General features: G+C 41.2%; 2 protein-coding genes and 1 pseudogene across 3 annotated transcripts in view; 2 read left to right on the top strand and 1 right to left on the bottom strand.

Annotated features, from left to right (window-relative positions):
* Positions 1 to 27,113, top strand: part of clip1a (CAP-GLY domain containing linker protein 1a) — a 29,846-nt gene extending 2,733 nt beyond the window's left edge. Inside the window, exons 2-25 of one of the 2 annotated variants that reach the window (XM_071920360.2) lie at positions 1,949 to 2,267; positions 3,810 to 4,396; positions 5,419 to 5,543; positions 5,651 to 5,867; positions 6,028 to 6,225; positions 6,506 to 6,597; positions 6,859 to 6,919; positions 10,239 to 10,343; positions 12,418 to 13,326; positions 13,552 to 13,668; positions 14,286 to 14,343; positions 14,495 to 14,578; positions 14,792 to 14,948; positions 15,228 to 15,393; positions 15,806 to 16,021; positions 20,852 to 20,989; positions 21,219 to 21,325; positions 21,550 to 21,670; positions 21,819 to 21,871; positions 22,759 to 22,876; positions 23,029 to 23,179; positions 23,314 to 23,366; positions 24,790 to 24,917; positions 25,967 to 27,113. In XM_071920360.2, the coding sequence (XP_071776461.2) occupies positions 2,177 to 2,267; positions 3,810 to 4,396; positions 5,419 to 5,543; positions 5,651 to 5,867; positions 6,028 to 6,225; positions 6,506 to 6,597; positions 6,859 to 6,919; positions 10,239 to 10,343; positions 12,418 to 13,326; positions 13,552 to 13,668; positions 14,286 to 14,343; positions 14,495 to 14,578; positions 14,792 to 14,948; positions 15,228 to 15,393; positions 15,806 to 16,021; positions 20,852 to 20,989; positions 21,219 to 21,325; positions 21,550 to 21,670; positions 21,819 to 21,871; positions 22,759 to 22,876; positions 23,029 to 23,179; positions 23,314 to 23,366; positions 24,790 to 24,917; positions 25,967 to 26,195 (4,281 nt within the window). In that variant the 5' untranslated portion in view covers positions 1,949 to 2,176 and the 3' untranslated portion in view covers positions 26,196 to 27,113. The remainder of the gene's footprint in view (positions 1 to 1,948; positions 2,268 to 3,809; positions 4,397 to 5,418; positions 5,544 to 5,650; positions 5,868 to 6,027; positions 6,226 to 6,505; positions 6,598 to 6,858; positions 6,920 to 10,238; positions 10,344 to 12,417; positions 13,327 to 13,551; positions 13,669 to 14,285; positions 14,344 to 14,494; positions 14,579 to 14,791; positions 14,949 to 15,227; positions 15,394 to 15,805; positions 16,022 to 20,851; positions 20,990 to 21,218; positions 21,326 to 21,549; positions 21,671 to 21,818; positions 21,872 to 22,758; positions 22,877 to 23,028; positions 23,180 to 23,313; positions 23,367 to 24,789; positions 24,918 to 25,966) is intronic. The other variant, XM_071920361.2, reaches the window with a different exon arrangement.
* LOC144539596 (uncharacterized) lies at positions 16,176 to 19,792 on the top strand (annotated as a pseudogene).
* Positions 27,114 to 27,715: 602 nt separating the features above from the next.
* Positions 27,716 to 27,733, bottom strand: part of LOC139928038 (leucine-rich repeat-containing protein 43-like) — a 10,814-nt gene continuing 10,796 nt past the window's right edge. Inside the window, exon 12 of the mRNA XM_071920381.2 lies at positions 27,716 to 27,733. This exon is cut by the window's right edge and continues 141 nt beyond it. Coding sequence (XP_071776482.2) covers positions 27,723 to 27,733 — 11 coding nt within the window. The 3' untranslated portion in view covers positions 27,716 to 27,722.

Below are 27,733 nucleotides of genomic sequence, written 5' to 3'. Positions count from 1 at the left end.
CCGAGGGCACCCATCAGTATCATTCAAAGGCACAGCGGGAGAAAACTGGAACACTGGATGCAAACTAGGTCAGTGCCTGCCGATGACCACCCTTCATTCTCTGCTGAGAAATATCTTCGAGGGTGTGTGAGACATGAGAGGCTGCGTTCTTGGTTGTTTTGGTTAACCTGGCTCTCAGGTCCTCTTAGGAATGGAAAGTATGTTTCTGTGATGCTGTTGAACGAGTTCCATGTTATATTTCTGTCCTGTGTTGAGTCAAGCTTCTTGACTGTCTTGGTCAGAGCTAATTAAACTCTACCTCAAGAAAAAGCACTCTGAAGTCGTGACGTGGTAGGTTGGATGATATGCTAATATATAGGCCTTGTTATTGCTGATATTACCTCACCTTAAAGGAAACTTTAAGGATTTTCAGAAGCTTGTCCTCTTGATTGCTTATCAAGCCACCTCTTAGGACATTCAAGAAGTATTCACACCATTGATTTCAACCTTACATGAACTATTTATTACTTTGTTTATCAGATGCTTAGTGCACCCTATGAGGTTATAACACGGTTTTCATGTTGGTATATATACACTTTCCAGTCCCCTCATAGTAACTAGGCTACATGCTGTAGATTGTGTGTGGTCAACCTCCAGTGGTAAGGTGGAAACTCGATCTGGCATCGGACGTGGTGTCCTAGCCTTCCTATGCACCTGTTCTACAGAGTTCCTGCTGCTGTGTTGGAACTCTCAACTGAAATGTGCTACAGATGCTATAGATCTGTCTGCAGATTGGTCTGAAATTGAAGGCTCATCACAACATTTATAATTTTTGCTCTTATAGAATTTGATTGAAGGCAGTAGACTCCTTGAGTGTCGTAAACTTTGAGCATTTTTGGACACTGACCTAAGACAAAGACATTGCAATATTACGCCACGGTCACTCAGTCATATTGTCAGCCTATTAACAACAGGGAGACGACATGTGCATTCGGCTAATCAGTCTCTGTTAATCTGGCAAACAGGATAATCTGGTGGTGGTGGTCGCACTCCTGCAGTAATCTCATTTTAGAAGAGGCCGCCGTCCAGAACTGGCTACTTCATTTTATAGCCTAGAGTAATAGATTAAGATTACGATACGATTATGGCTGTGGTAATATTTGTATTGTGATCAAGATTATAGGATTGATGAGAGCTATTCAGAAGTTTATGATGGCAGTAACATAAATATGGAGACTGCGTATCAACTGGCCTTTGACAGGGTATTTTTAGGTCTGACTGCAACGTGGTCAGTGCTGAGAGGCTTGTTGTCATAACAGAAACAAAATGCTTCCATTGACCGAGCACCAAAAACAAAGTCATTCTGTGATGACAGCATGCCTTAAAGGCATATCTGTACTTGCCATTTATTAGTTGACTCTAAATGAATATTCGTGTATTGCTGCCATGCCACCCACATTGGAATTTGGGCCAGAAATAAGTGAGCAAATGGTACATTTGCCTAAACTAGCCTAACTCGTGTCCTGTACCACTAATTGGGAAAGAAAGTTAAAAATGTGTGATACATCTGCCAATCATGGTTTATTTTGTGGTGTTGCTGTTACTTAATTCATCATTATTACCCCCTCTAGATCAAAATCTTGATCAGAATTCTTAAACACAAACGCACATTCTGGGATTTTGTTGAGAATTGTTCTTTCTTCTTCAATTTCTAGTGTACAGTAAATGTGAAAACCTTTACAATAATTAAGTCATTGTGCTGAAATAAATATATACTGTATTTATGAAAGGGTAATATTGACTGATAATATCATCACACCAATTTATTAGTCGGGCCCGAATATGTATCCTGTGATGTCATCAGTAATACTTGAGTGCACAGTAAAAGAGATTTTGATGAAACCTAAATCGAGTTCAACTCTTCTCCACACAGTCAAATAGCCTAATTTTCTTTATTTTCTCTTTACAGGGTCTTTTTCTCAAGCACCATTTTTTTTCTCCCTCCTCCCTTTTCCTGGTTTTTGTTTTTTTGTTTTTGTTTTGTTTTTTTGTTTTGTTTTTTGTTTAATTGATTTTGGTGCGGAGGAAACAACTTTGCCATCACAGAGCTGCGCCCAGTCGTGTTGATGGTCTGGGGTCAGTCTGCACCCACTGCTGGACACGAGCCTTGTGGATTTAACAGATCACAGGAAGAAACATGAGCACAGCCAAAACCAGTGGGATCAAAATGCCCAGCAAGATAGCCAGGCCACCAGGGACGGCAGCCCCCAAGACTGTGCCGAGCGCTGGTAAGAATCCTCCACAGCTCCCTCAACCTCTGATTCCCATGAGGTACTACAGTGTTTGCCCTTGAATTTTTTGTAGGTTGTGAGGGTGGAAATTATGGTTCCGGGACCCAGGATTGATTCTGGTTTTATTCATAGTAACGGGTGTACCAATACCAGTATCGGGGCAGATACCATGCTAGTACTAAATAAGTAGGTTGCACTCGCTCCTGCACTGGCTAGAGCCAGGGGCGCATGCATTATTCCAACTGTTTCAAAATACCAACTCAATAAAAAATAGCCTATATTTGGTCGGTTTGGTTATGAAATGATATGAGAGAATGATTATCTTGTTGGAAAATCCTTCCCTTTTTGCAATCAAGCATGCAGAATGCCAACATCGCAGTTTGGTCTAATTATGTAGCTACATCAACGCTGCCTTACGTTAGAGCTCCACTACCAGCGTTGCGTCGCGTTGCCATCAGCGTTGCGCCAACATGACGTTCTCCCTGCTCCACAGAGCGCGTTGACTTTTGAATGGATTCACCAGAAAACAATCCATTCAACTTTATTTCAATGAGGGAGAATGCGTGCGTCAGCCATCGAGAATTGAACCTCGGCGATGTTTTTGCTTGGACGCAGCCATCGGACGCAACGCAATGCGAACGCAACGCGAGCAGTGGAGCATCTTTCACTGCTGGTAAAGGAATCATTCCTCCGATGGCTATAGTGGAGCAGGGCCGTCATTCTGTGGACACGTTCACTGTGCCTCAATATTAAAGTGAATCTCTCAAAAAAATCTGAAATCTTAAAGTGACAGCATCAAAACGCACTGGCACGGGGCCAGTAACTTTGAAAACCACTGTCCAAATGGCCAGTGGAAAATTGGCCTGATTGTCCCTATGTATACATATATATATTCATAGTATTCCTCTTCCAATACCTGTCACAGTTTAAAAATGCTGCTTTTTTGTATACTTACATCATACTTACATCTTGATCTTCATCTTGATAAAGCCAGATGATGAATTTTCAATTTAGACCCGTGGTAGCTGCTGTTGCTGACAGAAAGTGTGGGAAACACTGCACTGTAGGAGAAAACCTCTGGCTTTGATTTTAGCAGTTTGCTTAGGTTTGCAGTAAGGCGCTCAGCCTCATTCGTCTAGATTTGCTGAGATGACTGAGTATTTTGTGCAATGCAGGCATAATGCTGATAAGTGCGATGGTATTTAGGAGATCTAGGCATCACAGCATTTACACCAGTATCTTGCCAAAATTGATGATTTGTATAGGAGTATATGCTGCCTAAGCCAGCTTTGGGAACATTTAGCCTAGTTTTCTCATGTCATGGCAGTGGTATTGTCACAGTTTTGTTTTAAATCACTGACCAATAGAGGTCATGGAGAACCTCCATGACCACTTAGCAATTTAACTTTTGCTATGCAATATTATCCTTACAACAACAATTTTAATATTGATAAACATTTGAACAGTTACAACAGAAAACTTGTTACCTCAAGAATGTTTAACAAGCCGCATACCTTTTCTCGCACTTTCTTTTTTCAGCTGGATCTAAAGTAACTGCGGTCGACAAATCTGCAGCAAGTGCCAGTGGAGGAGAACCCCAGAATGCCGGGGAGAGCTTTGAGGTTGGGGAGCGAGTTTGGGTTAACGGGAATAAGCCAGGCTTCATCCAGTTCTTAGGGGAGACACAGTTCGCTCCGGGACAGTGGGCAGGGATTGTTCTGGATGAGCCCATTGGGAAGAATGACGGTTCGGTGGCCGGGGTGCGCTACTTCCAGTGTGATGCCTTGCGAGGGATATTTACCCGTCCGTCCAAGTTGTCTCGCACAGAGGGCGAGGCTAACGGAACTCAGACGGCACCGCCATCCCGCGCCGCTTCGCCCACTCCTTCAGTCGGCAGTGTTGCCTCACATACACCCTCTACAAAAACCGCTCCCTCAACCACCTTGGCAGCCAAGAAGGCCTCGCCCGCTACACCCGCTACACCCGCTACACCAGCTACACCCGCTACACCTGTTACACCAGCTTCCAACCTGGCACGCACAAACAGTGAATCTATCTCCAACCTCTCGGAGACTGGATCAGTCAAAAAAGGGGAAAGGGAACTGAAGATGGGTGACCGTGTATTGGTAAAGTTCATATTATATCTATCTCTAGCTCTCTCTCTATCTCTTTTTTTTGTAAAGCTTTGTACACTTTGGTTCCTGGCACTGAAGTGAAAGTGTATTCTGTATGTGAGCTGGGGAATGACAGGTGTTACATCACTGTTGGCCAATATGGTGCTTATGTTCATTTACGGGTCCCCTTGAGCAAGGCACTGATTAACTCCCTAGCTGTGCAAAGGTCACTCCACTGTGGCTGTCCTTGCATTCTGTTACCTCTCATGAATATATGTATACATATATATATATATATATATATATATATATATATATATATATGTCTGTGGAGGTATATATGTTTTTGTCTTGGAAGGGTCTGCAAAAAAGACAATTTCTTGGTATAAGGCCAAAGATTGCTCTGTATTTAAAGACCTCCCCACACTATTCCAGGGAAGAGATGGAAAGCTGTAAATCTACCCTTTGCCTCTGAGGTGGCAATATCACCATAAGTATAGGCTAGTGCCTGGTCAGAGTCACACGACTCACTAATCTCTCAGGAATGTACACATGAAACATGACCTCTTCCATTTCATTTCACCCACATCCACTTTCCTAGCTAATAGAAATACCTATACTTACACCATTCAGTGCAGTCATTGTCCGTGTATAGTCCTTCATTCAAACTGATGATGAGTCCTTCCTTCCTCCTGGCAGATTCCTCTTTTTTTCTCCCTTCCTCAGCAGGAGGCTGGGTAGCTTCTTATGCAAAGAGGAAGTGTGTCACTCATATTCAATGGGTTGCACAGGAAATATTCTCACTAAGACCAAATTTAGTATCAGGCAGACCTACATCGGTGTGTTTCAATAACTGAAAGAAAAAACATGTTCGATTTCACATGCTGACAGTTTGGCGATGTTATATGGGTCTGTTGCTTTGATGGCATTATCTCACTCAGGGTTTATTACCACGCAAAGCTGATTACTCTCTAGGCCTCTCTGATCTCTTGTGGGGATTAAATGCTGGCTAATGTTTTTTGTTTTCTTCCCAGGTTGGTGGTACAAAGGCAGGAGTGGTACGTTTCCTTGGAGAAACAGATTTTGCCAAAGGCGAGTGGTGTGGTGTGGAATTGGATGAGCCCTTAGGAAAGAATGACGGGGCAGTGGCAGGCACAAGGTACACAAGCTGCTGTGACTGTGAAGAACTAAGCGAAATGCTGATTGTCAACCGCATGAATATTATGGATTCCGTCAGTATAACTGTATTCAATCATGTCTCCCCAGATATTTTCAGTGCCAACCCAAGTACGGCTTGTTTGCTCCAGTCCACAAGGTGACACGCATTGGCTTCCCTTCCACCACGCCAGCCAAAGCAAAGGCAGCGGCTCGAAAAGTAGTGACCACACCGTCAGGCCTGAAGCGCAGCCCCAGTGCCTCCTCCATCAGCACCATGAGCTCCGTGGCATCATCTGTCAGCGCCAAGCCCAGCCGCACAGGCCTGGTGAGGCATGGACACACACACACACACACAGCAACAACACAACTATGGAAATGAACTCAAATATCACATTAAGTTCAGCAGCGGAAAGTTGCTCTAATATGTGTTTTTATGCTGTACCTACTCACCAGTCTGAACATACCTCTCCTCTGTCTCTCCACAGCTAACAGAGACCTCATCGCGGTATAATCGTAAGATTTCGGGCACCACCGCTCTGCAGGAGGCGCTGAAGGAGAAGCAGCAGCATATTGAGCAGCTGTTGGCTGAGAGGGACATGGAGAGGGCAGAGGTTGCTAAGGCCACCAGCCATGTAGGAGAAGTGGAGCAAGAACTTAGCCTGCTGAGGGACGATCAGGAGCAGGTCAGCTCACCCAGCGGCATACATCTGGTTGATTATCACTCTCTGCATGAACCCCCTCCATCTGCTGTTCATATTTACCTATTGTTAATTAGAACGACAATGCTGTGTTTCCTTTACATTCAGTTAGCCACATCTGGCCTTATTACGCAGACCAAAAAAACAATTACATTTGTAATTACAGCACAATTGTTAAAAGCTTGTTAATAATTCTGTCTTTATTGTCTCTGCATCTATATTAACTATATATATTTTTTTACAATTTCTTATCTTTTTGGTGAAGATGGAGGCCAAGATGGATCAGTTACGTGCCTTGGTGGAGGCTGCAGACAAAGACAAAGTAGAGCTGCTGAATCAGCTGGAGGAAGAAAAGAGGTAAGGTTTCCCAGACGTACGGCAAGCCAGGAACAGGGGAAAAGACAGTGGCTCGGCCATGACAGTATATCAGGATATATTGGTTTAATCCCATGGGGTCAATCTGTTGAGACAGAACATGGTAGCTAAGTTAAGAACAAATGCTGGTGTGTTAGTACAGTATTATAAAGTCACAGGGAAAAAATTAACCCTGTCCTTGATCATTGCAGTTTAGAGATTTCCCAGTTTCCCAGTTGTGTTCAAGTATTTCTGTTTTAATAGGAAAGTGGAGGACCTTCAGTTCCGTGTAGAAGAAGCTTGCATTACCAAAGGAGACCTGGAGGTAAATGCACAACACAGATATACACCAGTGCTTTTTTATTTAATTTCATTTGAAAAACAAGATGGTGGATCTCAAGCCTGGTCCGCGAAAATATATGTTTTTAATAATTTTTAATAAAATCATCTCGCCTGCAAATCAGACAGTACTTCGTTTTTAAAACAAACATTTGGCAAGAAAATATATGTTTTTAATATCTACAATAAAATCATCTCACCTGCAAATCAGACAGTACTTAGTTTTTAAAACAAACATTTGGCAAGAAAATATATGTTTTTAATATCTACAATAAAATAATTTTGCCTGCAAATCAGACAGTAGGCTACTTAGTTTTTAAAACAAACATTTGGCAAGAAAATATATGTTTTTAATATCTACAATAAAATAACTTCGCCTGCAAATCAGACGGTACTTAGTTTTTAAAACAAACATTTGGCAAGGATGTATCGTTTTCTTGACAAGTTTTGGCTCAACATTTGTGCCACCGATTTAAATTTTAAATGCTATTCTTACATAGGGAGCAGCAAATGCTCCAATCAGACTGCATTTCAGGAATGCAAAGTCACGACATCCTTGCTCTTCATCCTTGACATAAAAGTGATTAAGCTACTTTGTATACATTAGTTTGGCTTCTTTGGCGCTGTTTCATTGTGATTTAAGCCTGCATTAGATAGATTGATGTCCTAGTCATTGAGCCACAGTTCAGTATGCCCTGAGGACGAGTATTTTTGCATTATCTGCAGTTTGTGAGCAATAGATCCTCCTACCCTATCCGCAGTCTCATTAGACGGGTTTGTATGGATGGATTGATTCTATCTTTGTTCTGCATAAATTGAGACTGTCCATCTGCACTCCATGGTACTGAAAGGCTCTGGTATTGATGACAAGGCAAGTCTGTGCCAAAACTATAAATAAAAAGCCACACCTGATATCCTGATATCCATGCGGTCACAAAACCTCTCATGTTATGAGGCATATTAATACTATTGCACTTGAGAGGTTATTGGACTATTGTTAGCACAGTGAAACATTGGACATAAACAGAGAAACGTAATGTTTGGAGAATTGTTGACCAGATAACCGTTAATCTAGATTATTTTATTTTAGGTTTTTAGGTATTTTTTGAAGTTTAATCATCAATGCTAGGGTGGTTATTTAGAAAGGCCGTGTATTTTTCCTTTTTCTTCACAAAATATTCTATGATAAATAATCACAGTAGGCTGTAATTATTCACTAGGTCTTTGTCTCAGATGAGTCATGTTCTCATCCCAAGTTTGACGGTACTGGAGCCAAGTGGACTTGTATCCGTGTTCATGTCTGATCAAAGGATTTGTTATTTATTCCACAGTGCTACACCAATCAGGGGACCGTCTCAATTACCCTGAGGAAATCCAAGCGCAAAATAGATCTTTAAAATGAGTGCTACAGGGTTAGAATACCCCTTTATCTTTCTTTTTAATTGTATACTAACAGTTTATTACTTACTCACAGCTATGGGTATATTAAAAACATGCATGCAGCTTGAAATACACCAACAAAAAACAACTTGACACAGGCCAACCCAGTAAATGCTTTCTGTTGATTTCAAGCTGTTGAAGGTGTACTAATGTTGTGCTATAACCCTCAGTGCCTCCCTACTCAGTGATGTGATGTTATTGCTTCTCCTTCCTTCTCCTCCTCTTGTCTTTCATGTCGGTCCAGTGCTTAGCATGGAACCACTGGAGATGCTCCCCTGCCATCCCACTGTCGAGTCACAGCCCAGAGTTCAAACTCCCCACCGCAGTTAAAGGGGAATAGCACTCAATTTAAGAATTCAGATGGTATTTTTATAGCCAAGGATAGTCCATTCAGCAAATGAAGAGCTAAAACTCTCTAATTTGTGATGTCAGGCTGCACTACAGTCTGAAGCTGCTCCTTAGACAGTGAATAGGAGACAGATTTTTGCGGGTGCATACAGTGTCTAAACTTTAACATCCAAAGTTTTGCTTTATACTAGCACCCGAACCAGAAAATATACACTGATTCCTAGAAATTGATCCTTTCATACTGTCATAATTACCTCAATCTTGTCTAATTCGTTCATTTTGATGTTGTATATCAGTGTGACGTAACAGTTCTGGTGGCGGTTTGTGGTTATGGAAGATAATAGTGAATGTTGATCTGGCATAGGCCATAAGAATAACAAATTTGAAACTTGGTGGTATTCCCCTTTTTTTGTTCAATGGAACTAAAAGTAAACATACTTCACTTAGTAACATGTAAGACTAGGGGCGCTAAATTGTGCAGGGAATTGCATCCTTAAATGCTTATTCACAGTACGCAGTGTCAGGAAGTCAACTGGGACCCCTTCCTATTTCGTGAGCCCCATATTCTTCTGTGTTACTGATTTATTTCTGTTAAGTTGTTCACAAGTGCTGCACACGGTGGTCTGATAATCAGTCACTTATACTTACATTACACAGTATGGAAATTGGCCTTATCACATAAAGAGAGAAAGCAAGATTGGTTATGATAACCTGATAAGCCTTTAAAATTGATTTGAATACCGAGCTTTATTGATCACAGAGGGCAAATTGGGTCAATGGGGTTTAAATGAAAATAAAAATGAGGAAGATTGAAGACACATCCTCATATTGAATTCGTATTGACTAATCAATTATGGCAATGCTAGTATGTCAATACATCAGTCATCTTCTGTGTAATGATTAATGTAGTGACCTCATGTAGCAGACAGAAGGGGAAAAAGGGGGGGGGGGGGGGGGATAACCAGCACTGTTTTCTCTTAATGTATGCGGTGAAGTCAGTTTTATTTTGTTTACTTGCTGGCTTGACACATTCTCAAATTTTCTCTGTGTCCATAACAATCTATTCTGTGCTTTGTTCACCAGGTGTCAATTTTGCATGGTTACTTCTAAACTGCATCCATAAACATAAGCATCTTGCATATCCATGACACATGCCATTTTCTTTTGCTGCTTGTCTTGTGTTTCCCACCACTCTTTCACAGTATTCCCTATGTACAGCTGTTCATGGCACAGCCTGAACGTTCTGCATTGGGGGTATCTTCCCACCCCCACATCACTCACTTCCCCTCACCCCCACTCCTCCCCACCCCACAAACAGACACACACACACACACACACACACACACACCACCATCATCATCATCATCATCATCATCATCATCATCATCATCATCATCATCATCATCATCATCACCACAACCCCTCTGTCCTCTCTCCCTCCCTCTCTGTCTGCATTGGGCTGGCATGTGATGGTGGCACCGGTGTGTTCTCTTCCTCTCCCCCTTGTTTACTAACAGACGCAGACCAGACTGGAGCATGTCCACATTAAGGAGCTTGAACAGAGCCTGCTCTTTGAAAAGACCAAAGCTGAGAAACTCCAAAGAGAGTTAGAAGACACTAGGGTAATGGATTCCGCTCTGCGATGTGCTGCGTTTGGAAAAGAGGGGTGGGGACGGGGGTAGTGGCAGATGTAAATTTGGCCAGGGGTTCACAGAGGTGGCAAGGAGTAACTGGAGCTTTGCTTTTTACAGGCTTGTGGGGAACACACACAAATGCATTTGTACACTTCATAGGAGAAAAAATAATGTTCTTGCTCTTGTAGTAAACAGCTAAATTAAAATGAAACGGATAACAAATACTAGTTGCATTTGAATGTGCAAATCATGCATAAAATTTGGTTTGCAGCTTAGCTTCATAATTTGCAGCATCATCCACTGATTGATTCTCTAACCATATTACTCCTTTAGCAATATTAACTCCCCTCACATTTATCTTGGTGTCACCAGTGTGGTAGATGCCACTCAAAGTCCTTTTACGTCATGAAATATTGATTTCCTTGCTAAATGTCAGGATGACAAAATGAACCACGTATATCTTTCGGCTGTCTGAGTGACAGTTCTCACACCCCACCTGTTCCCACAAGTTGCCTGCCCTGAACTCACTCTGGCTGTGCTGGTGTCTCTGCCTAACCAGACAGACAAACTTCTCCCTTGTCCCCAGCTAATCATTTTCTTGGTTATCCTTTGTTCTACTTCCCTCAGCCTTCCCAGCTTCCAATTGTCCTGCTTATTTGGGATCCCTGCCTCTTGCTAGTCTTAATCCTGCTCCACCTCCCGGACTGTGCTTCATTGTGTTCCCCCAGGGTATCACAGCCATAAAGGGGTATCAATAGAAATACAGCTCTAATTCTATAGTTTCATGAGGTTCAAGTCCATAGTTTCTACAGGTTTTGTTTTGACAGTTGTTTCCCATGTCTAAACCAAGCCAATAAATATTAGGTAAGGAAAGAAAAGCAAAAGATGCTGCGGCTCTTGGGAACTTAAGTTCAGTACGTTAGAGTTAACAGTCAGATAGGTATATAGCTAGAGTATGATGAAAATAATGGAAGCACCAGTGTAAATGCTTCCCTCAGTGATGATGGTTCCGTGGGATTCTATTTATGCAGTCTTCTTAGTCCACACCTCTCCTAAATGCAATGATTGAGTTACAATTGTAATGACAGTTGTGGAAAACGTCCCGCACACCGTTCCAAAAACTCCCATAGATGCTTCCACTGTGCATTTCCATTATTTTGACCGTACCCTATATATCCACAAGAGGTCAGTATAATACTTTGTATTGGCAACAGTACGCCTGTCCTCCTCCATAAATTTTAAAGGACCATACCGGTGTTTTTGCATGTTTTAGCCCATTTACTACAATTCACGTATACTTTACATTACTACCGACCATTTTCCAAAGCATACCATACTTTTTCAGATGTCTGAATGCGTTTTTCCTACCTTCCAGGCAGCCATTTGTTTCCATTCATTTCAGAATGGTAATCAAGTTGCAGAGACTTGAAATTTGCTTGAGATAGGTAATTCATCACAGTGAACATCCCACCTTGTTTTATTTTTGTCAAAGTTGCTTTATCATTGCATGATAATTTGAAAAGTATACACGTCTTCTGGTGTGTTCACATGCTAGTGGGAAGCTCCGACATCTTGGACTTCAAAGTCGGCAGCCAAACAGAATATCGAAAATAGTCCCTGAAGAAAAGATAGTAAATTCAAATGTCCGTGACTTCTAAACCCGGGCACAAATGTTAGCCGGAGCAGCACCGAGTTTTAAGGTAGCTTTATCACCTGAACAAATTAAAAAAAAAATAGAGAAATTAAGTAAATATTCAAAAATTGAAAAAAAGTATGGTATGCTTTGAAAAATAGTCGGTAGTAATGTAAGGTATGTGTGCAGTGTAATAAATGGGCTAAAACATGCAAAAACATGGGAATTTATTTTCATACTGGAGGCATTAATGGAGTTTGGCCATTAGTTCCATCATTATTCCATCATTAAAATTTACCTATCAAATCTCAAATTGTTCAGTAATGGTCAACCTTTATTAAAGGCTCTTATTACGCTGGTTTGGAAGCACACACTGAATCAGTGTGTCGGATTGAGACATGTTTGAACATGAGATTTCTGCTTTTTAAGGTTGCTACTGTCTCAGAAAGATCCCGCATTATGGACCTGGAGAGGGACCTCTCTCTGCGAACCAGAGAGGTGGCTGACCTGCGGCTGCGTCTCGAGTCCCAGCAAGGCTCTGAGGGCCCAGACTCCACTCTCTCTCCCCTTCTGGAAGAGATAAACTCTCTGAGGGATCAGCTGGCCTCTCAGGAAGCGAAGCAGCAGGAGGAGCTGGTGAAGTACAAGGAGAAGCTGGAAGCTCAAGAGAAGACCCACAGTGAGGCTGCTGCCCAGCTTCAGACTACATCCGTTAGGCTCTCTGGTGACAATGAGCAGTTGCAGATACGCCTGAGCCAGGCCGAGAAGGAGAACGCAGACGTTATTGAACTGTGGCGTTCCAAGCTAGAATCTGCCATTGCCTCTCACCAGCAAGCCATGGAGGAGCTGAAGCTGTCCTTCAGCAAAGGCGCCGGTGCCCAGACAACAGAGCTAGTGGAGACCAAGAGCACCCTGGAGAGGCTGAAGGTGGAGCACAAGTTGGCTCTGGAGGAGGCTGGAGCCAGACATGATGCCAACACCACAGCTTGGACTAAGGAGACAGGGGCACTGAAGGCACAGCTGTTGTCTCTGACTGAGGAGAAGGAGCGACTGGAGGAGTCCCTACGGTCCAGCGTTGAAAGAGCCGAGGAGCAGCACCTCGTGGAGATGGAGGATGTGCTGGGAAAGCTGCATGCTGCTGAACTAAGGGTGAAGGAGCTTGAGGAGAAAGAGACAACGTTAGTTCAACAGGCCCAGGACAAGGACAGAGAAACCAAAGAGCAGATGGCAGCAATGGAGGCTCTGCGCTCCAAGGAAGCTGAAGGTGACCAAGAGCTGGAGACCCTGAAGACTCATCTAGAGGAGGTCCAGAGCCAGGCGAACTCACAGGACGGCAAGGTGGGTCCTTATTCCCTTCCTGTCCATTGTAATACTCCATTTTAGTGTTTTTTTTCCTGTTTTAGCAAAGGTCCCTATTCCTTCTGTTTCTTACAAAGTGAATTTAGTAAGGCTTATCTCAGACAATCATTGTAGTTTTGCTTACCTATATCTCTATGCTGTTTGTTTTTCATTTTTTGCTATTCCCTCCCTGCTCATGGTATTTTCACTTGATACGTGCTGTAGGTCAGTGAGTTGAGCTCACTGTTGGAGGGCCGACAGCAGGAACTCCTCTCCTTACAGCAGAGTCTGACCGCCATACAGCAGGAGAAGGACTCCCTGGAGCAGGAGCTCGGAGGCCTGGTGAGGCTTATGGCTTAATTTTTGTAGTGGGTGCCTCCTTTGGTTTAGGAATGCAGTCACTGGTCTTTTTCAAGCTTTGCTTTGGCTGTAAGCCTATAGGTGAATTACAGTAAATGCAGAGCGCTGTCTCTTATAGTCTCTTATAGTATCACACCTGTTTTTGCTTAAAGAGACTGGTGCCTGGTGAAAAACATAACCAAATTAATTCTAAACGCAACTCTTGAAATGCTGAACAAACCTTTAAAAAGAAATGCTGAACAACCCTCTTGACATGCTCATCAGAATAAAGATTGTCATCAAAATATCTTCTCACTTAGTGGCCTTTGGCTTTCCATTAGCAGACAGACAATCCTGACTATTGTAAATTGAACCGGAGTAAAAGGTTTTGCGATATCAGCGTTTGATATATGTAAGGGTGGTTAGGCTGTTCGGACCGCTGGGCTTTATGGGTAGATGTAATGACACATGAAAGCATGTACTGCATAGAGAGAGGAGGATGGGGCCTAAAATTGAGCCCTGTATTTCTTTTGATGTGCACTCTTGTAAAGTGTATCTGGTGCAGAAGAACCTAAAGTACATAAAGGTGATGCTACAGTTTTTTTGTTTTTTTTTCACAGAAACAAAAGTTGTCTGAAAGCACAGAGGAGCAGACTAAATCAGCGCAAACTATGCAAGGTAAATGGAATCTACACTCGTTCTGCCAGCCAACTGTTAAGTCTTATGATGATGTTATTATTCCCTCCTAGTCCACAGTGATGCTTTTGGCCGTTTTCTGTTGATGGAGGTTTCTGAGATCTTAAAATTGACAACAATTTTCTTTTGGCAGAAATGCTGGAGAAGCTCGGTAAGAAGGAAGAGCAGTGCACATCCCTTACTACCGAAACAGAGTCTCTTAGAAGTCAACTTGCAGGTGAGAACATTAGCACTGCAATCATTTGTATGTTAAATGTTTATGTTTATCATAAGGTTAAGTGCTGTAGTATCATAAATATGTATGTAAAAGTAAGTGTGGTGATAACTACAATCACAAAGCAAAAGATAATTTAACATTTTGGCATGTTTTTTTCTTTATGACTTTATAAAAACTTGATGGTCATAACAAAATTGTCTCATCTTTACTCAGGACTAGAGAGGAAGCTGAAGGCTGGAGATGAAAAGCTTGAGCAGCTTACAAAGGACAAGAGCAAGCTGGAAAGCGATATTTCAGACATGATGAAGTCATCTGGTGATAGTTCAGTACAGCTGACCAAAATGAATGAAGACCTCACACAGAAAGAAAGGTAACATGATATTTTTTTTACTCTCTACCCCTGAGAAGATTGCATTTGTTGTCATGTAAATGTTGGAGGTTTATCTGTTCCGTGCAAGTGAATTTCTGTTGCTCACTTCAAATTATGCATGTCAGAGATGTCAGGAATGCATACTAATTTCTCTCTGAACTGTAATAGTCTATACACAGATCTCTTGTTTAAATTCTCATATTCTACCTTTAATTTTTGCTTATTCTCTGCAGTGGCACATTTGTTTAAAAAAAACGTCTTGTCTGTCCTATCGTTCAGGAGGCTTGAGGAGTTACAGAATCAACTGGCAGAAGAGAAGGAAAGGGTAGCACACTTAAATGAACAGCTCCAACAGGAACTGTCCCGCAAAGACCAGGAGCTGAAAGAGACGAGAGATGCACATCAGTCTCAAACAAGCGGCCTTCAGGAGAAGATTGTTAACTTGGTAAGTTGGCAACTAGGTGAGGTGTGTATTTGTCTTTCCCACATGTTGTTAGGTTATTTGTGGTGGTGACAATCCAAGGTGGGCAGGATACACAGTGGAGCAGTGAAAAGGACTGTTTGCATGCAGCTGGGAAACATTGCTGATGTATTATTGTATCAGTTATGGAAACTTACTTACTTACTTTGTCTAAAGGATTAGTCAGGTAAGTGTCAAGACTGATGAATAGTTTTATAATCTGTAAAACTATAAAACTAATGGTTTACCATGCATTGGAATATTTTCCATGTGTTTCATTTTCATTTCGTTTTCAATATATTTCAAGCATTAAATGTATCCTTCAGTCACTGCCCACCTCTAAACAAGTAGATGATTGCTGTGTGTGTTATTGTCTTGTTAATTTCCTGTTGTCTAGGAGAAGAATGTGCAACAAGGTGAGACCTTGGTGAAGGAGCTGAAGGCTTCACAGGAGAAGGCCCTCTCTCAGGCTTCTGAGCTCCATGTGAAGGAGCTCGAGGAGCTGCAGGGTCGGGCCGACAAGTTGAAGCAGGAGCTCGGCTCCTCCAGGGATAAAACCCAGGAGCTGGAGAAGCTGGTGTCTGAGCTGCAGCCATACAAGGAACAGGTCCAGGTGAGCACCAACCCACAGAGTTGGAGACTGGTCATTTGAATCACCATGTTTTAAAATTGAGACTGTTTTGATGTGAAAATATTATCTTATGGACATAATAAGTGTGTGGTTACTAGTGTTAGTATGTTACTAAATTTACCAATGTTGGTTCTTGATGAAAAAGTAATGACACAAAAAAACAAAAACAAATGGACATTCAATTTGCTGTAGCTGTGATTTTTATATTAAATTGTGTGTGTTTTTGCCGTTCAGGACAAGTAATAGCATGGTGAGACTGGAATTGGGACAAGGCACAATACAGAAACATAAGATTATAGTTTTTTGTCTCCATGTAACAAATAACAATCAGTAGTTACTCCACGTTATCAACTTTTGTTTTCTCAATCTTAATTGCTATGTTGCAGATTGTCTCTGAGTTCCTCACATCCCTTAACATTAAGGCTAATAACCAGTTTTGTTATATTTGCCTTAACAAGTTATGTTCTGGCTGATAAACAGACATTTAAAAAAAATAAATAAAGAAATTTGGATCAGGTCAGCATTGTAACAGTTCAGTGACCACTCAACAAACATTGTGTTTATCAGCCATTCATTTAAATTCACTTTCAAATCGCATTGAGTGATAAGGGCTTTAGCTGTGTACTCCTGTAAGCATTGTTTTTTCAGAGTGATATTTCATTTCGGTAGAACATTTTCACTTTGGAGCACGTGTTTCCCCATAAATGTTCCTTAACAGCCAACTGCTGACATCAGTCATCCCAGGGATCCATAGTTAACATTGGCATTCAGACTTTTTTGGTGATTTTTCCATTCACTTTCACGCATTTTGAAAACCAAAAACTATACATCAACACAGAAAAAACGTTTGTGATATGGATCCCAACAATAACTGAAATAACCCTGTGTAAGGGTTAACTGGTCGTAACATAATTCCAGCTGTTGTAGCCAGTTGTCAGTTTGTTTACATGTCATTCTCATACCTTGATATGACAATCTGAATTTGTTGGCATAGCTGTAGTTTATATATTTGTTAAGAAAGTACTTGAGTGTCGAAGTGAAAATGTTCAGCCTTACATTTTGAACATCAAGGTGGTGTAAGCTGTGGTGTCATCTTTTGCCATTTTTAATGCTTCTGCAGCTTAACCTCTCCATTTGCATATTACTTTTGTCCATATCTCCTTGATTTATTTTTGGATTCATCTTACTTTTTTTTCCTATATATATATTCCCCTCCCTTTTTTTCTTTCATCTTTATTTTCCCAGTGTCTTTCTGCTGAGCTTGACTCCTACAAGCATGATGTTGAACGTTTGTCCAAAAACATGGAAAAGCAGATACTAGATCTGGAGCACGCGTGTAAAGAAAGTGAGGATGTTAAGGCTGAGAAAGGCAAACTGGAGAAGCAACTTTCAGATGTACAGACCAAGCTCTCTGCCCTTGAGGTTAGTCACCAGGAGCTTTCACTCAAGAACGAAGAACTGCTGATGACAAGAGACAAGCTTTCAAAAAGTCAGGAGGAACTACTCACAAACAACAAGCATTTAGACGGAGAAAGAATTTCATTAAACAAGGAATTGGAGAAGCTCAAAGATTTTCTTCAGGAAGTGCAGAATGAAAACAAAAACCTGAAGCATGCTGAAGGTGAACACCAAGCCCAAATTGAGGAGCTTCAAAGAGAAAACATAGAGAAGAATCACGCGCTCTTGAAGCATCAGCAGGACATCCAGCAGCTTGAGGCTAAGAAGAAGCAGCTTGTTGAGGATTACGAAAATGCCTGCAAAGAGAGGAACAGACTTGAGGAGGAGCTCAATGAAAGCAGGTTCAAATTGACATCTGAGAGGGACAATCTAGTTTTGGAGAGAGATGCTGCCAGAAATGCAAAAAAATCTCTTGATGCCAAGAATACTGAGTTGCAGGCAAAACTTAAGTCCTTGAACTTGGAAAAAGAAGATCTCACAATGAAGAATACCCAGCTGCAATCCCTCACAGAAACACTTACAAAAGAGAAGGTTGAGATGTCCACTCAAATCAGTGCTGCCATTTTGGACAAAAAGAGCCTTGAGGCGGTCAATGTAGAGCTCCAGAGTCAGTTTAATGTCACCAAGAAGGATCTTGAGAGTTCTGTCCGGGATTGTGAAGAGCTTAAAGCCTCAAAGGCGAGCTTGGCCAAGATGCTGGAAGAGTTCAAGACAAGCAGTCAGGTTACTGATTCTGAAAGGCTTCACCTTATGCAGGAAAAGGAGGACTTGCTTGCTTTCCAAAGAAAGGTCTGTGCTGAGAAGGAGGAGCTCCTGAAGGAAAGTGAAGAATTTAAGGAGAAACTTCAGGTCTCAACAGAACAATTATCTCAATCCAAGGAGAAAGTTCAAGAAGTATTGTCATCATTTGAGCAAGAGAAGCAAGCATTTCGCCTCCAGAATGCTGAAAATGAGATGGCTCTACATGCTGTACGGAAAGAGAAGATGACCGTAGAATTGGCATCAGAGCAGCAAAAGATGGATTATGAGCGTTTGGTACAGGAGAAGGGAGAAATAGAAGAGAAGCACACAAAAGCAATATCTGAGAAAACTCTTCTTTCTCATGAGCGAGATAAGCTAGCTAGTGATATCCGTACAATGAAGGACCAGTTAGATAATTCCTCCAAAGCTAATGCTGACATTATTCAGGAGAAGTCCAACTTAACAGTAATGCTGGAGGAGTTCAAACAGAAAAAAGATGAGGTTGAAGTCGAGAGGACCTCTTTGAAACAAGACAAGGCAGACTTACAAAAGCAACTGCAGAAACATTACGCTGACATTGAAAGTCTTGAAAAGGGCAAAACTGAACTTTCTCAAGAGCATAATAAACTAAAAATGGATTTTGAGCAAGTTCGTTTAGAACTTGATAACCTTACCAAAGATCGTCACCTCCTGCAATCACAGCAGACTGAGGCTGACAAAAATAAACTGTCCTTGCAGAAAGAGAACCAGGGTCTGCTTCAGCAGATCCAGGAGTTAAAGTGTCAGACAGAATCAGTGTCAGAGGCCAAAAGGCTTCTTGAGACCCAGCTTCAGGCTGAAACTGTTGAGCGGAACAAAGTGACTTCTATCAAGGATGGTCTCTCCAAAGAGATTGAAGAGCTACAGAAAAAGTTGTTCACACTGACACAGGAAAATGCAGAGATTTCTACTAGCCTTAAGAATGCTGACGAGGAAAAGAAGTCTTTTACGGTGGATGTGGAAGACTTGAGCACACAACTGAAGCAGAGAGAGCAAGAAAAAAGTCAGTTGGCAGAAGATAAAGAACAGCTGTCATCTAAACTTGAGGAGATGGGCAAACAGATTACCCTCCTGACCACAGAGAAAGAGGACCTTTCAGCTGTACAGAGTAGGCTGGAGCAAGACATTTCCTCTCTCCGCAGTAGCCAAGAGAGTAGTCTTGGGGAACGTTCAAAGCTCCTCGGAGAGTTGGAGAAGTTGCAAGCTACCCAGAAACAACTAGAGGTTGATGCCAAGGCCCTACAAACTGATAAAGACCTTATAGAAAAACGGTACAAGACTGCCATTGAGGAGGCGTCAGCTTCTGCCATGGTGAAGGAAGAAATTTCCTCCAACATTACAAGCGTAAAAGCTCAGAGGGATGCCCTGCAAGTGGAGAGGGATGAAGCCACCCAGCAAGTCACACAGCTCGAGTCCCAGCTCAAAAATGCTCTTTCTAAGCAGCTTGAGGTATTCCCGTAGTAACAATCGCACCTAGTAACACTCACACACACATTAGAATGGCTGGGGCTATGTTGCATCCTCACTGCATGCCTGCTGGTTTGTCTTTTATTCCCACTTTCTTTTTTCATGTGTAACTTTCATCTTCCATTTTACTAACTGCTGTTTATTACCTCTAGCTCCCAGCCTTAATATGTTCTTTCCTGTGGGCTTATAACGTGATCCAACAGTAGGATCCATTCTTCAGGGTTACATGATTATGTAGGTCTGAGTGTTTCATATTTAATTTGATTCCTTAATTGATTTTCACAGCCTTACCAAAAAGTGCTAGATGTGGGAGTTTCTCAACATATTTCTGTAAAATTAGTTTTGATTGTGCATTCTAATGCTAGGAAAGAAAAAAACATCACTTGGTGTTAGAAACTATAGCTCCAATAATCTGCTTTACGGTGTCATTTAGCCCAAAGTTGGGCTTGAATCCCGGCAAAATCCTTCTGAGTAGACTGATAATTTATACATCAAACGTAGTGGGAAGAGAATTAATGAAATATGCCAATACAAAGCAGCTCACAGGGGCTATAGAAAGGAGCATAGATGGGGTTTTTTTTATCACTATCGATTCAGCGGTGATATGATTTGAGAAAATTCTACACAGATTGACAGAACATTATCCCTAAAACCAATTTTCCTCTCATCTGAGTTGTTACTTAATTGAATGCATAGTCATAATCAATATCCGTTCTGAGGCCACAGGTTTTCAATTATTTTTCAGTATTGATTATTTTCCTTTTATGGTTTAATATTTATGCTGTTAATTCTGAATTGGAACGAGCACTGAGAATTGCAATGAACTGACATTGGGATAACTAATCCTATAGTGGTGCAGTCTACTGCAGTAACTAGTATGGCTAACATACAAAGCATGCAATTTAATTTTTTTCACAGTATGAAAACATGAGATGCACCTTCAATTGGTTGAGGTTAAAAGAGGCATTATAATTGGCTTCATCAAATGAGCTTCAAATCTCTTAATCTGGATACAGTAAGTGTTGACCTCAACCAATCCCTATTCTTCAGACAACCTAAATTGAAATGATTTCTCATATCAAACATCCTTCCTCATGTACTATCCAGGCTGCAGAGGCTTCTGGCAAGACCGCCGAGGCCCTAGAGCAACTGACAAAAGAGAAAGTCGGTCTGCTGCAGCAGAAGAACGAAGTCCAGGCTTTGCTGGAGGAGCTCCAGAGCTCCAAGCAGGAGATGGAGACTCGGGTAAGAGCAAGGCTGAATTGTAAGCAAGTGAAGGTTTTTGCAGAGAAAGAAAGGTTTTGAAGTGATTCTGTGGAGTGGTGTGACTAAGAAACAGCTATTGTAAGCGATCAATGGTTAATTGGCTCTTCACATTGTGCAATATACTGTATGTAAGAGAAATGGGGTGGAGCCACATCTTCGGGATGTGTGTCTTGTAGTTGAAAATATGTTTCTGCTGTCCCTGGTTTAGCTGGAATCGCTGAAGAAAGAGAATACAAAGTACCAAGAAGATCTGAATGTATCCAAAAAGCAGCTTGGCTCAGAAGCTAAGAGGATCAAGAGTCTGTGCCAGGAAACGTGAGTGTATCCTTCATTTTGGCTTTAAGTAAAACCGAAAGCTGTCAGACACAATTTGCATTGTGTATCGCGTTGAGTGGTTTAACTGTTGAGACATGAAACAAGGTTTTATTGCTCTTAGTTTTGTTTCACATGCGTTACTTCTGCCGCCAAGCCATCAACAAGCGTCTTTTCTGTGAGTTGCCTTTGTTCCTCAGATGATGTTAATATTTGTGTGTGTTCAGTGAGGAGCTCAAAGAAGCAATGTCTGTGAAGTCGCAATCCCTGCAAGTCCTGCAGGAGGAGAACAGCAGGCTGAGTCAGGAGCTCGACGGCAACCGCAAGGACAAGAGCGGCCTGGTGAAGGTACAGCGCTTTACCTGGCTGTTTCCTTCCAGAACATTCAGAAAAAATACTAACATGAAATTACTATATAAGCATCAGAGAGTTTTGTATTTAACTATTTAATTACTGTAGGTAAACATGTTTGATTTGTACCTTTTTTCCCCTCTAGATCAAGGATGAGCACTCAAAGCTCAAAAAACAGTTGGAAGAGTTGAAGCAAAGGTAAGGGGATGTGCGTTCGTTTTGTGATGCAGGTCTTGGCAGTTTCTCACTCTGCAGATCCATCAGTGTTGTAAGTCTGTTGTCCAAATAAAGAGCTCATAGAATCCTGTAAACCATGAATGCTTTCACCTGTGTGACTCTTGCTAATATGCAGTTATAAGTGTAACGCATGTTAATGCTGTTTTTTCCTTCAAAGCCTGCCAAACAATGCCTTCAGGTATTCCACGCCTTAAATGTTATATCATGTCATTCATTGTAATGGATGTTAACATTCAATACTACTGATTTATTAATCATGTCAACACCATTGTTCTTTAGTCTCATATCAAAGATAGTGTCAGATGTACTTATTTCAAGTGGGTAGATTGTGACATTATAAATCAAAGTTTGCAGTTGATTATACAGTTGATTATGAAAACTAAGGCAAAATACAAGACATCTTAAGTCATTATACAAAAAGCAATTTCACCAACTGTCCCACCCAACCTGCTCAACATTTTAACACCTGCTTTCACCACTGATACGGTCTGTTATAAGTTTTTATTTCATTGTGCTCTGACTCTCCTACTTCATTATATTCATTAACTTATCCACATTTTCATTGCAATTAATTGACATTAGGTTCTGTTTGCATTTTTTATTTTGCTATCTATTTTTATTTTTTATCTATATGTCAGGCTGAGAACTGGTGTTTTATTTAGTGAATGTCTCCATACATTTGGGACAAAATCCTCAGTGTTCCTCAAGTTAAAATGTTTAGGTCCAAAGGTAGGAAATCCACTGAGAAACATTTTAGTAAATTAGGGCCAATTTTTCTCTGCCTGGAAGCTCTTGTTAAAGGTGATGGTATACTTCTGCCATTTAGTCAGGTGCTTTGTATTTGATAGTGAGAGCACCTTGAAGAAGGAGTTGGACAAGGAGAAGGCCACCCTCCAACAGTCCGTCCATAAAAACAGTGCCTTAATCTCAGAGAAGGACCAGGAGCTGGAGAACCTGAAGAGTGAGGTGAGAAGCGAATGCGTGTTGACACTCTTATTCACCATAAGACTTCAGTATATGTCTTTTTGCTGCCTTCATAAGTCCTAGAATTATGCTTTTAAAATGAAAATCGAAACATTTTCCAGCATTGAACGGTGTGGCTTTTCTTCCCTCCACAGCTGGCTGTGTTGCATGGGGAAAGTGTCACGGTTAAGACGCTGCAGGGTACGATCCAGGTCTTGGAGAAGGACAAGACTCGTCTCCAGGAGCGTGTTCAGAGCCTGGAGAAGGGCCTGGCTGCAGGACCCGACACCGTCAACAAATCCTCAGGTGACGCCTGGCTTCATGCCTACAATTAATAGTTGTGGGTGGCCTAATAAAGAAAGCAAGGGTGTCTACTGTCTCGCTATGCTAATAGAACAAATATTAATTGAGGCTTTAATGTATTCTATTTTTTTTCCCAGGTGATGCGGTTCTGGACCAATTGAGAGAGGATAAGGAGACTGCAGAGAGTCAGGTATACATGTCTTTGCTCTTTAAACCAGAATTATCCCAATAGTAAAAACAAAGGTCCCGGCCACAGTTGATGAAGTCTTGGAGTGGTTGTTTTTTTGTTTTTTTTTGCCATGTGGACATTCAGACAAAAGATGCTGCCCATCCCTGGCTCATAGAGTTTTCTGTTTGATATTAACGCAATATCAATAATATTAATATTCTAATCATATTTCTGTCAGCGGTATGGAAACAGTCTTTTACTGAATGTCATGCTGTTTGTGAAATGACAGTGCTATTTATGGCACTGGACATTTATTAACAAAAACTGTTTCTGATGTCTGCCAAGTACTGCCAAATGACATTTGAATTCACTGTTGAACTGTAAAAAATTGCGTAGCTCTTACAGTATATTGTTTTACAGAGGTAAAATGAGTCTACATTGATTTTGACCCTGATGTCTTCAAGCATTTCTCCCACAGTGGGATACTAGCATGTCTCGGGTTCTTCAGTGACTTCTCTGACGGGGCTTTCAGAACAGAAGCGCAAATGCACGAAGAAGAAATCATACAGAAGAAGCCCAATTCATTAAAAAAAAAAAACTGTGCAATGTGCATTTGTACTTCTGGTCTGGAAGCCCTGTAACGCCTCTAGCTTCTCTTTGGCTTGTTCTAATGGTAAACTGTATATTCTGTGTCAGTGATGGCTTGAGTATGTTGTCTGGCAGTAGGCGGGTCCTTCTAATTTGAATCTCAATTTTGTCTTCTCCCTCTCCTCCTCCTTTTCCTCAAATCCCTATTCCTCTCCTCTTCGCTGTCTCTGATGTTGGCAATGCTACTCCACAATCAGGCAGCGGTTTGTTAATGTTTTTTCATCAGCTTCACTTGTGCATGTTGATTCGTATATATCACTGTGGCTCTCGTTACGTGCTGTCCTGCACACAACTCATTACATTTGGTGTCAAAACTACTAGCTGTCTTCCAAAGATGAATCAAGCTTGATCGCTGCAGACCTTTTAGAACTCAATAAGCTTTTCAAAATTGAAAATTATTTTAGAGACATGACCTTTATTATTGATTGATTTTACTGTTAGGATAGACTTTACTCATAGAAAAAGGCGCTCATCGTAAGTGGGAAATTTAGTGACTCATTCCTAGCTGTGATTTCTCTTTGGTTGACGACTCACGCTGGTGACGATCAATTTTGCCTTTGAAGTTCAAGTTAATTTAACATTTTATGAAATGGCCAGGCATGGTTGTGGTTTTCTGTAGTCCTTGTCATAGGGTTAAGGGTAATTTTCCATGTAAAACCATGGCACATAAACTATTGGACAGCCTGTATCTAGATTTTTAAAAGTACATTTTGTAAAAGTGAATTTGCTGATGCATAACAGAGGATCATTGTCCAGCAACAGCAGGGATACTAAATGTACTACGTCTGGTTTGCAGATTGAGTTCCTGAATTCGGTCATCGTCGATCTCCAGAAGAAGAACGAGGAACTCAAGGGAAAATTAGAGAAAATGGCAGAGGCTGCTCTCAATGGGAACAATGCGAGCGAGCTGGATAACTATGACGGGTGAGTTTAGAGTCCCACAGACAGCAGACTATCTCAGACTTCCTCTGAGGGCGGTTTCACACCTGATAGTCCGCTTCCTTGGTTCAGACCTAATGTGAGAGTGATACGTTGTTTTAACTGGTCCGGTTCGCTTTCACAAAGGCAAAAATCAAACGGTCCAGAACTTGTAAACAAAGCCATGTGGTTGGAATTGTCATTTGATTATTGGTCAGACAGTTGGCGGGTAAAAATACAACAAAACCCTTGCAATTTCTGCCTGTACTATATCTTACATCATGGAGCATTGTCAGGTTCATGTTGGTCTTGATTTGGAGCGCACATATGAAAGTATGTCAAGAATGCGGGTTTTAAATGAGTATGAGTATTTATTTCGAATATGTAACAAGAAAAAAAAATCCATCAAATAAGCAAAAAATGAAACGACAACAAAACTGAAAACATACGGTAAATTCTTGACAAAAAAAGTAGTCAATATTACATGTTCAAAAAGGAGTGGGAAGTAAAAACGTATTTTGTCCTACCCCCTTTCTCTAATTAATCACATCATCAATATATCCATATTAACACATACTATTTTGTACATCTCAAAAAAAAAATTGTACTTATATTTGTACTTTGTTTGGTTTCTACATCTAAACCATTCCACAGATTCACTCTATGAATTGAAATACACATACTAAATAATTTAATAATATGCCGGTCACCAAAACAGGATGTGAAGGTGTTGTTTTTAACCAGTAAAAATGCAGTGTAAATGGTACGCTTCCTGCGATTGGTTTGAATGGTGTTCTCTTCCGAAATGAACCGCTCCAGAGTTCACTTGGAAGCTCTTCGAGCGGTTGATTGGTCCGCACCAGGCTTTGATCCGGGTGTTCACACCACCCCAAACGATCCAAACCAAGGGGGTAAACGCTCCGGGGTTCGATTCAAACGGATTAAACGAGGCATCCTAAAATAACCTCAATGATGTATCAGTACAGAGTCAAAGTGGGTAGAAAATAATTTAAATTTACAGCACTTTACACCCAAAACCTTTTTGTTTTTCACAGTTTTAACAAGGAACCCGTGAAGAAGAAGCCCCCGCCGAGGCTGTTCTGCGACATCTGCGACTGCTTCGACCTCCACGACACCGAGGACTGTCCCACGCAGATGCAGATGCCGGACTCTCCGCCGCACACCGCCTACCACGGCAGCAAGGACGACGAGCGGCCCTACTGCGACATCTGTGAGGTCTTCGGCCACTGGAACGATTCCTGTAACGACGACCAGACCTTCTGAAGCCTTTCCTCCACCGTTGTTCGCACAATCAATATATTTGCACATTATGTTAGGTTATGCGGTGCTTATGGGGTTTCGGTTTATACGTGTGCGTCTTGTGTGCTTGTTTTTGCCAAGCGTCTTCGTTGTCCACGCCAGCCCTTAAGCGCTCTTATACGGGGGAACGGTCTCCTCAAAATCACTACCCAAAAATTTATGACGTCATGCATCAGAGAATTAAAGTGCATACACATAGTAATTAAAGGTTTGTGTTTGAAATTGTAAATGACTTTGGGAGGAAAACAATTGTTTGCTTTGCTATTGGGTTTGTGTGAGAGAGAGAAGATACTGTAGGTGAACCTACGGTCCCGGGAGAGAGAACGCTCTCCCTCCGATCGATTAACTTATCAATACCCTGACATTGTTTGCACACCTTGTCAGGGGGTTACAAAGCTAATAAAAGGTGTTTATTTGAAACTGTAAATTACTTGATCGAAAGAAATGTCGGTTTTTGCGCAAAAATTGGTGAGCTATAGTTTATTTTTTTACGCCTGGAAATACTATGTACTCTTTAAAGGTTTGTCAGTATGTGTGATGATTTTGTGAAGGGGGAAGACATGAGACGCAGAGTTTTGCTAGCTCTTGATGGGAGTGGAGCGGCGAAACCCAGAACTATTTGGCTTTAATAGGAGCTTTTTTTTAGGCTTCATGATGGGACTAATTGGATGATTGGAAAGAAGAAAGCAGTTAAACCTAAAGCACTTCACACCCAAGTCCTCAGTTCCAGTTAAATGGCCTTTACCATAAAAGTTACTTTGCAATGAAATGATCATTTCTGTAAGAAGAAAAAATTAAAATAAATGATATACTTAGGCATTTCTTTACCTAATGTTTTGAATATCTGTATAAAATAAATGAAGTTTATGTATAAATTGAAAATCTCACGTGTTTTTATGTTCAATTTCAATGCACTTGGGAGTGTGTTCCATGTCTAGAAAAGGCAGTACTTTACTACATTTATACATTTATTACATACACATTCAAATTTATTTTTCATAAAGTGTGAAGACTTGGAACAGAATTGACTTCTGCTTATGACACTGAAATGCTGCTGCAGTTGTCTCCTCTCTTCCCTTCCTCCTCTTTTCTCCTTCAGTTTCTTTCCACATAAAAGAAAAGAAGGAGTGGAGGTGGAGAGCAAAGGAGCAGGAGCAAACACATTTTGGAGTGCAGCTTGGGAGTCTTAGGAAGTAGGATAGATAGTTTGGGATTGGAATACGGAGTTGAAGATCAGGCTCCGTTTGCACGTCTCCTCACTTTCTTCCCTCATTTTCTTTTTACATAAAAATCAATGTTACTGTTCCAGCTGTCATCTTGTGCCATTATCACACAAGTCATTAACAAGTTACTGAATATTGTGAACCCAGAATATTCATCCACTCATTAATCCTTTCACCCAGCCATCCTTTTGAAAACTTTATTATTTATAATTTAACCACCAGTCTTTATTGAACACAGTCATAGATACTTGTACTTCAGTAGGCTTCATTAATGAGGGA

This window comes from Centroberyx gerrardi, chromosome 8, assembly GCF_048128805.1.
Source record: "Centroberyx gerrardi isolate f3 chromosome 8, fCenGer3.hap1.cur.20231027, whole genome shotgun sequence".
NCBI lineage: Eukaryota > Metazoa > Chordata > Actinopteri > Beryciformes > Berycidae > Centroberyx > Centroberyx gerrardi.
The sequence above is the reverse complement of the archived record's forward strand: the minus strand, read 5'-3'. Positions and strand labels throughout refer to the sequence as shown.